The following is a 9,421-nucleotide window of genomic DNA, read 5'->3' as shown; positions in this document are numbered from 1 at the left end:
ATGGGGAGGGGTCATTTTGAAGGTAAAAATAAAGGAAAGAAAACTGAGTTCAGCCTAGTGCGGGTCAAAGGTACATGGCAACGCAAACTGAGAAAGAAGGTGAACAGGGACAAAGTTGACTATGTCTCTGCTGCAAAAATGTGAGTATCCAACTTTTCTTTTCTTTTTCTTTTTCTTTTTTTTTTTATCTTTCTCACACTCATCTTACAGAGTTTAATATAGGTAATGGAGGGAATGTATTGTGCTGGTTTTGTTTAATTCTTTTTTGTTAGCTTTTCTTTTACATATTTGTCTAGTGGTGTGATTTTTCATAAAAACTGTGTTTTTTTCCCCTATTAGTTTATTGTTAACAATGACTTTTTCCTCAGTCACACATAATGTTTTTGGGAAAAGGCCAGGTTAGGCAGGTACGAATTATATATATATATATATTTTTTTTTTTTTTTTTTTTTTGACGACACAGATTTTGTCAACCAGGTAGACCAGCATCTCAGATATCACTCTTGAGTTGGATTTTGGCCCTAGGTTATTCATGTTTGTATGAGTAATGTGACAGCTGCTGTAAAAAAATTCTGGCTTTAGGGAAAACACATGAAGAATAATAACCCTACTGTCGATCAAACTAACACATTTAGAGAGCTGTCTGAACACATGTAGTTTTCCAGGACAGAAAATGGCAGGTTGCACATATCAGTGCTACTGTAACTAACAGGGAAACAGGAAACTGTAAATTCTGGAAGAAGGTGTTTTAATTCTGTCCAGATTCCTAATTTGTTATGACCGTAAATTTGTGTGGTGCAAGTTTTGTATTCATGTGCAATTGCACATGGCTGTCCTGTACCCTGATGCCTAAAAAGAGCCAAAACCTCAGCAACACTTGCAGTAGATAGAGGAACCTTGTGATTAGACTAATGCATTGTATTAACATAACAAGCTGTAATACTAACTGGTATCTTACGCAGAAAGCACTGGCAGTATTCATGAGATTATAATACATTTTTTTTGTGTATGTTTTTGTGTCTCAGCTACGAGAGTGTCACAGAAAAGGACATAACTTGGACAGTGGTCAGCCCCATTGTCTTCACCTATAAGGTCACTGAGACTCGGAACCTGCTGGAGCCGTGCAATGACACACTTCTGCTGGGTCACATGACCGACCCACAGCAGTTGGAGGACACTAAAAAGTTGAGCAAACAACTCAAACGCTTTGTGGTTGTTGACCAGGAAGTGTACAAAATCTATGGTGCCAAGATAACCGAGTACTTTGAGGCCAACAATGTCCTACACAAGATCTTGGCTCTACCCACAACTGAGGAGAACAAATCCATGGAAATGGCCTTAAAGATCTTAGAAGAGGTCAACAACTTCTCCCTTGACCGTCGCAGAGAGCCCATCATTGCCATAGGTGGAGGGGTGTGCCTGGACATTGTGGGCCTGGCCGCCTCACTCTACAGGAGGCGCACCCCCTACATTAGGGTCCCGACCACTCTGCTCTCCTACATTGATGCCAGCGTGGGGGCAAAGACCGGGGTTAACTTTGCAAACTGCAAGAACAAGCTGGGTGCCTACATTCCTCCCACTGCTGTCTTCCTTGATCTGTCTTTCATAAAAACTGTTCCTCGAAGACACATCTCCAACGGCCTAGCCGAGATGTTAAAGGTACGTTAAAGCCCCAGATGAGAAAAGGTTAAATAATAACAGATTAACATGATAACACCAAGTTTTAACTTCCTCTGATGATTAAAGTAGTAACTTAAAGCAGAAGTAAGCGGAATGTTTGTGTTAATATAAGTCTTAAATAGTTATATCTTCCGACAGCAATCACTTATATAGAGTGTTTGGTCTGAAACACGGGTCTGTCAGTCACTCTGCTCTGCTGTAAGCCGAGGAGAAAACTTTCCTTGTATCCTACAACCTTTATCCAATGAGGAGAGAGAACGGCATAAAGGGACCGTCCTCTCTGTGTGTGCAGCCAAGGGATGCGCGTGAATGTGGTGACGTAGGGACGAGGGCGGGGACTGCTGACTCCATCGGCTGACAAGAAGTTAGCCAAAACGACCGGATCGCTTACTTCTGCTTTAATAGAAAGATTATATGGGGAAGAATTAGATTAATTTCACACCTTAGAACTGCATATTGACTTTTCCTGTGTTCTTTTGCAGATGGCCTTGATGAAGCACAGAGGCCTGTTTGAGCTTCTTGAGAAACATGGCTGCATGCTGTTGGACACAAAATTCCAGGCTGATAATAGTGTCGACGAGCACAACTGCTTGCAGCCTGCATCACAGGCAACTCGTATTGCTATCATGACCATGCTTGAAGAGCTTGCACCAAACCTTTGGGAGGATGACCTCAACAGACTTGTTGACTTTGGTCACCTAATCAGTCCAGCATTAGAGATGGTAAGTGATCCCAAGGTTGTATCTTTATCCTGTATTACAGTAATATATATATCTTCACATTGTCACATTTTTCTTTTCCTTACAGAAAGTTCTCCCATCTCTGCTGCATGGCGAGGCGGTGAACATTGACATGTCATACATGGTTTTTGTGTCTCAAGAGAGTGGTCTATTGACAGAAGAAGAGAAGCAAAGGATCATCGGTTGCATGGAGGCCCTGGAGCTGCCCGTCTGGCATGAGGCATGCACGATGGAGCTCATACAGAAGTCTCTGCAGGACAGGCTGAAGCACTCTGGTGGTCTGGCCAGGATGCCTCTGCCAGTTGGTCTTGGGAAAGGAGGTAAGATGCATCAGAGTGAGACAGAAAGGAGTGTGATACATTTTAAATGTAAAATATAGGGCTGGGAGTTCGGTTATGATATGTCGGAATAACATGTTACTTGCTAATAGGTTGTAATCAAACAATGAGCTTGTTATGTCCACATCAATATATCAATGCTGTATACTGATAAAGCATTTTTCTTTTCTTTGTTGCAGAAATTTTCAACAACACATCTTACGAGATCCTGAACAGAGCGTACCAAAAATGGTGTGATGAGCTGAGCCCCTCCTCCTACAGCATCTGTGGCTCATAACCTGACCATACCACCACTGCATCAGTTTACCCTGAAGTGTATAACAATATATATGTAATTTTTTTTTTTACGGTTCATATTGTTTAGCAAAAAATAAAGTCAAAATCTGAAACAACTCTTACTGTTTCCACACACTTCTGTCAAGTTAAATCAAGTTTAATGTGTGTCTATAGCGCCCAATTCATAACTGAAATTTCTCAAAGCACTTTCCAAATACAGGAGGTTTAGATAGATGGGTGTCCTGATGCCAGTGGGAGCGTATAAACTTCCATATGTGACATTGTCTTTCTTTAGTGTGCCATTACTCAGCTTTTTACTCCTTCACAGACACACAGTACATGATCATCCTGGTGTTTGACAGTAAAGTTGGTGATTAACACAACAAACATCCTAACCGTCTTTCCAAAACACATCTGCCCTCAGAGATTGCCATGGTGATTGTAACTGCTGGGGTTTTACGAGCAAAGTGAAATTCAGTTTAAACGTACCTCTAAAATTCAGGCATTATTACCTTAAATATTATGTTTAGAATATCCATGCATGTGTGTGTGTGTGTGTGTGTGTGTGTGTGTGTGTGTGTGTGTGTGTGTGTGTGTGTGTGTGTGTGTGTGTGTGTGTGTGTGTGTGTGTTTCACAGAGACTTCCTATAAATGTATGGGAGAAAGGGGTCAAAATATCAGTGGAGTAGTTGATAGTGCAGAGGTAACAAATTGAGATGATTGGTTCTACTGTAGTTTTTACACATAACACCAAACACATTTTTTTCTTCCTCTTCTTTGTTTTTTACAAAAACCCTGGTTACAACATATTTGCATCCAAAGTGTTGTTTGTACAATATTAGCAAGAACAAACATCACAAAGAAACAAAGATTAAACTCTGTGTACATTCAGTGATACATGTCTGCAAAGGCCGCTCTGAGTCCTTGTTAGCATAAACAACATTGTTTTTTAATTTCTTCAATTTTATTTTACATTCATTATAAACATAGTATGATGGTGTATCATGTCACAAATACATAATCAATATACCCTCTATTTTCATAGACTACATTTCCTTCCATGATGAATTTACCTTCAATCATCAAAACTAGGGCATAGAATGAATGACAGTTCAAGCTTTGATAACTGATACTGAGATCAATTCGTTTGTTTGGGGGGGGCATTTTTGAAATAAAAAAATTCAGAGAAAAAAAACATTTTAAGTACTGGTACAAACACAATAGTCTCTCATTAAATGAATATAAGAAAATAATACAAAATAAATAAGAGATATTAATAATAAAATACTTTAATGATGATAATACTAATGATATTTGATTTGCTATTTCTTCAGAATACATTCAAGAGCAAAGGGTAAAAAATTATATACATTCATATATGTTAAGAAACAGTTTTTATTTAATTTAATGTTTAATTCAGTGGATTTTATGAGATTGGGTATACTTTTAAAATCTGTCTAAAAACAGTAATGTTTTTCCTGTCAACTTTGCTAATTTATTGAGCTTTGTATGTGCCTCAGTTCAGTATGCTCTATATGTGTGAAAAATATCAAAAGTTACAAAAAAAAAGAGAATAATTAAAAAATTGTATCAAGTCGACCAGTGTTTAATGACAGCATGTTGTGGACATATTTCTCAGCCACCTTGAATTAGTTTGTCGGGTAGTTCTGAACTGTCCTATGGAGAATCAAGATTATAGGATGGCATAAATACTCTGCCTACAATAAAGAAATGAATGAAAGGTCACAGTAACATACAACATCTCAGGATAATAATGGAACTAAAATATGTAATACATGAAATTATCTTATGAATTTCTTAATCCACTTAGCCAAGCGTACACCTGTAAGTCACTTTAATGTTGGTGCCTGACTGATGAGATGCTACAGACAGAGAGTGTCAGAGTGGTGGCCATGTGATCCACGGCACTGGATATAGTGCTAACAGCCATGGTCCTTATCCTCCATACTGGAGCTGGAGCTGTGGTGGCTGCTAACGTTGCTGGAAATATCCGGGGACATGGACGACAGGAGGGGGTCAGTTGGGGAAATTGACGACATGGTGTTTTCCCTTACCAGTTCCTTCATTTTACAGGTCCTGGAGTTTCCATAGGGGCCAGTGTCCCCAGAATCTGCAGGCATCTGGTCGAAGGTGATGGTGCCGTTGTTGAGGTCCAGTGTGGTTGGGGGGGACATGTCAGGAGCCGAGCTGTGCTGGTAGAGGTCTGAGGGGCATTCGCCGAGGACAGGCTCCTGTTTGATGGCCCGTGCCATTAACTCTGACGCGCAGACAGATGAGGATGACACCACTGTGAGACCATGAGCTCGGGCCTGGATCTCCAGCTCCTACGTGAATAAAGAGGTAACCATAACATCAACACTCCTAAAAGCACTAGTACTACACACATACACACACTAATGTAACACAAAGTACTTTACGGACAAAAAACAACAACAAAACACTGAAAAATTGTAATAGCTTAAAAAAAAGATAATAATAACAGCAACTGTAGAAATATTATTGTGAAAACACAACACACAACAAGGCAGGAACAACACATAAAGTTAATGTTAAAATGAGCATGGAGCAGCATATAAAATCAGAATAAATGGATGTACTTCTAATAATCCAAAAAATGTATTTTGTATTACCGCCACCTTCTGTTCTAGAGTGTAACTTACTGTATGCTCGACCCAATACCAAAACAACATTGCCATTGAGGCGCACACGTTCTCATCTCATAATTTCGACTTTTTATCTCATAATATTGACTTTTTATCTCTCTCTTTTTTTTCTGGCGGAAATGGGTTTCCATAATTATGGGACAGAAGCAAGTTTTAATTTATGTCCCTTGCTGGAATTATCGGATTAACTTTAGCTTTGAGTATGAACATAAAAACTAAATACCCTGGAACACTTTGCACTGGTGCATGTCTAACCTTTTTTCGATGACTTGAACATTTGATGAGGGGATTTCATTGAACTGTTGTGTTAATCTTTTTCGCTGTCTCTGTCTCACCCACCTGTATGCGGAGCATCAGATGGCGGTTTGCGTGCTCCAGCTTCCTCTGTCTGCACTCAAGCTCCTTGGCTCTCTGCTGCTCCCGCTGTAGCTTCCTGATATAGTCCACTGAGGCTTTCAGAATGGTGCCCTTATTCCAGCGCATGTCTCTGGGGTATACAGGAGACAAAGATCTACAGTCAGAGTCAGCTGACCAGCTGACCAGAACAGCACAGGATTCTTTACGGCCCTCTGAGCAAATAATCACTGCACTCAAACTTTAAGGACGCTTGGACACATGAAGAGTATGTAAAAAAAAAAAAAAAAAAAAAAAGTTAATGAATAGACAGTCAAAACGATAGCTGGAATTCATACACATTAATATGAAGAGAGAGAGAGAAAAAAAACTCACGGGTCATTTGACTTGGGTATTAAAGTTCCCAGCTCTTTGATGCGGTCGTTGATATTGAATCTCCGTCTTCGTTCAACTACAATTTCAGGAGAATAAACAGTTAGTACAGCAACATGGCAAACCAGTCTTTGCAGTTAGTCTATATTGTATTATAGGCCACAAAACAAATCTATATAAATCATTATTTTACAGTTTACAATCATTGAAATTTTCCATTTTTTTTTAGAAAAAAATGCATCCCTGATGAATTAACGTTTTGAAATACTGCTTCCAAATGATTAAACAGACATAAAAATTGGATTCATTGTACTTACTTAAGTTGTGATTGTCCTTCTTTTGTCTCTCTTTAGCGAGAGCACGGACTTCAGCCTCTGTGAAACATAGAGAAACATGAATGTCAAGAGCTTTTGAGAAATCATCACTATTTGATTAGATGGGTCTTACAAATAATTGCACAGTAGTATTTGATGTACTGTACAAAAAAATCTGTCAGTGTTTTTTTTCTGCTACGTAAACACAGCTAACATGAAATCATTGACACATTCTGAGAAGTACAGAGAAAAAAGACTAGAAAAGATTATCACAATTAGCTTCTCAGTAGTTAGTGTTACAGTTTATTCATATTGTGTGCGATTCAGTCATACAAAAAATACTTGATGAACAGTTTCTGGAAATCAGATTGAAAACAGCTTTTACAGTGTAAGAAAAAACATCAACTTTTGATTTTGCTTTGCTTACCTACTGGAAAGCCCTCTTGCCTTTGATAGTTTTCATACTGGCCACAGGATCCAGGCTTGTCCAGTACTTGCTTCATGCCAGGAGCTGGAGTAATTATTTGGCAAATAATTGGCTTAATGGTATCTTGTGCATTTCCAAATTGCACACAATATTAACACTGGCCCTATAGTAATGCTATCATCTGTGCAGTATGATGGACATGTGTTTCTCTTAATCCTTGATTAAACAATATTACAGTACAAATGAAAAGTTAATGAATCAGACCTTAAGACAAATGACAAACTTTCCATTCTGTGTTTTTTACTATGACTTGACTACATGATGAACTGAGATTTATGAACTTACTAGTCACAGTTAAGCATGCTACATTGACTGTCAAGTGATTTCATAGTCTGAATTTATAGCCCCCACTTCCAGTCAGCCCATATGGAGCCTAAGAACAGTAAATCAACAGTAAGATAGTATTAACATGTTTTTCTCAGTGCTTTACCTGTGTATTCCCTTTTAATGTTGGGTGGACAGGAGTTGCTGATGGCGAGGCCCGAGAGTGGAAGTCCTTGATTTCCATACACGTCCAGAAGGCTCCCAGACACAGGGAGCTGCAGAGCATGAAATAAAATATCCAATGTTTTATTAAAAAAAATATGAATAACAATTATGTATTGTTTAATAAATGGATATAATCCCTTTGCAGTCATGAACAAGATCTCTACTTGAAAAAATTACCGGGTTGTTAATTTGGAGCCCTGGGTCCATCAGTCCAAGAACATCTTCATTGTAACTTGACTCCAAGCTAATAATATCATCAATGACGTCATCCATCTGCATCACAGAAAATCACATATGATTAGAAATGAGAGATCTGTGTAGTTGTAGTTTGTCAGGATCTCTGAGTGTGATGAAGTGAGTGTGCCTGCGTACTTCTTTTTCACAGTTGGAGCTGAGGGTGAGCAGGGCCATGGGACTGTTGGGGGCGCTGCTGCCGTGCCCGGGCGGCATGCCGTGCTCGGGGGGCTGACTGGGGCACTGGCTGCCAGCTTTGCCACCCAGGGTGGTGGAAAGATACTGCCTCACCTGCTGCCTCTGAGCCTGCTGGATGTGGTACTTGGTTGGATTCTCCAGGTGGGACTGCACCTGTGAGAGCCAGACGAAGACATTTGAGGAGATTTTCAGTTTCAGTTGCATTATGAAGTCTAGTACTGTTTATGAAAGTTTTCCTATTAACTGATTAGAAGACAGGGATTGAAAAACAACAAGCAATGGCTAAACCCTAAAAGGAAAAAAAAATTCAAACATCAATAATTTTCTTTGTGTGCAACATTTAAAAGAAACAAAAAACTTGAAGTAAAATCTGAAGATGTTTTAGAATCTGTTAATCCTAAACTTTGGAGAATCAAGCTGGACTATAATAATATGCTGGTCCTAAACACACCATTTCTAAGGACACTGGAGCTTTAAATTGTGTTCAAATGACATTATTTTTATTCTAAACATACAATGCATATTTCAACAACGTGACGCTGGATAACTGTATTTAGTGCGGACTAAATGTCTCGTCACCACAGAAAGGACACCGTGGAGCATTTAAGCTTTGTCACATGATCTGTGACCATTTACAGCCATGCAGCATCTCCACAATTTAATATACAAACAATTCACATCGCCTGGTGTTACAGTGTAGTTCTCTGAAGATCAACAGCTGCAAAATGTGTTGAGGGAGTGTTTCTACATTATCGACATTATCTGTACGTATTTCAACCATGAGATAGAGATGAAACATTAGCTTCACTCTATTTTAGTCCAAAAATGTTTTTTTTTTTTTACTCTTTTTTTTTTTTTTTAAACGACATACATGAAATAGAAAAAGATCAACCATTCTCACCTGATAGTGGCTGTATTCAAGCATCTCCAACATGTTATTTGAGTAGTAATCAATAAAAACAGTCTATACAGTATATAATCCCTTTATCTTGTTAGCCTACAGTGCAGACGGCAAGCTAGTTTGTGCAAATTTGAGAGCAGTCACTAGTCCTGCTTAATTTATCCAGGACTGAAGGCTCATTAGTTATGCAAGTTAAGAAATGGAGGAGGACACTGAGACTCATCCTCCCACTGCTTTGTTGTTCCAGCTAAACTATGAATTTATGTCTTTATAGAGCCCATTTGACGTCACCACATCCAGCTCACAAAGGAGTCTTTCTACTATCTTGCAAGTAGTCTGCGAACTGAAGCTTGC

General features: G+C 39.0%; 2 protein-coding genes across 2 annotated transcripts; one reads left to right on the top strand and one right to left on the bottom strand.

Annotated features, from left to right (window-relative positions):
- eevs (2-epi-5-epi-valiolone synthase) lies at nucleotides 1-3,035 on the top strand (the record flags this gene model as incomplete). Its single annotated transcript, XM_083971267.1, has 5 exons — nucleotides 1-140; nucleotides 1,026-1,659; nucleotides 2,163-2,402; nucleotides 2,488-2,740; nucleotides 2,938-3,035. 5 exons carry the CDS (start codon nucleotides 1-3, stop codon nucleotides 3,033-3,035), a joined length of 1,365 nt encoding a protein of 454 aa, XP_083827393.1.
- A 1,939-nt stretch (nucleotides 3,036-4,974) lies between these two features.
- Nucleotides 4,975-9,100, bottom strand: mitfa (melanocyte inducing transcription factor a; the record flags this gene model as incomplete). The annotated part of the gene is made up of 9 exons (XM_083971552.1): nucleotides 4,975-5,379; nucleotides 6,058-6,205; nucleotides 6,448-6,523; nucleotides 6,762-6,818; nucleotides 7,186-7,269; nucleotides 7,676-7,784; nucleotides 7,912-8,007; nucleotides 8,107-8,319; nucleotides 9,068-9,100. 9 exons carry the CDS (start codon nucleotides 9,098-9,100, stop codon nucleotides 4,975-4,977), a joined length of 1,221 nt encoding a protein of 406 aa, XP_083827678.1.
- Between the last annotated feature and the right edge of the window lie 321 nt (nucleotides 9,101-9,421).

This window comes from Trachurus trachurus (genome assembly GCF_905171665.1).
Source record: "Trachurus trachurus genome assembly, chromosome: 5".
Lineage (NCBI taxonomy): Eukaryota > Metazoa > Chordata > Actinopteri > Carangiformes > Carangidae > Trachurus > Trachurus trachurus.
This window is presented reverse-complemented; position numbering and strand designations above follow the sequence as displayed.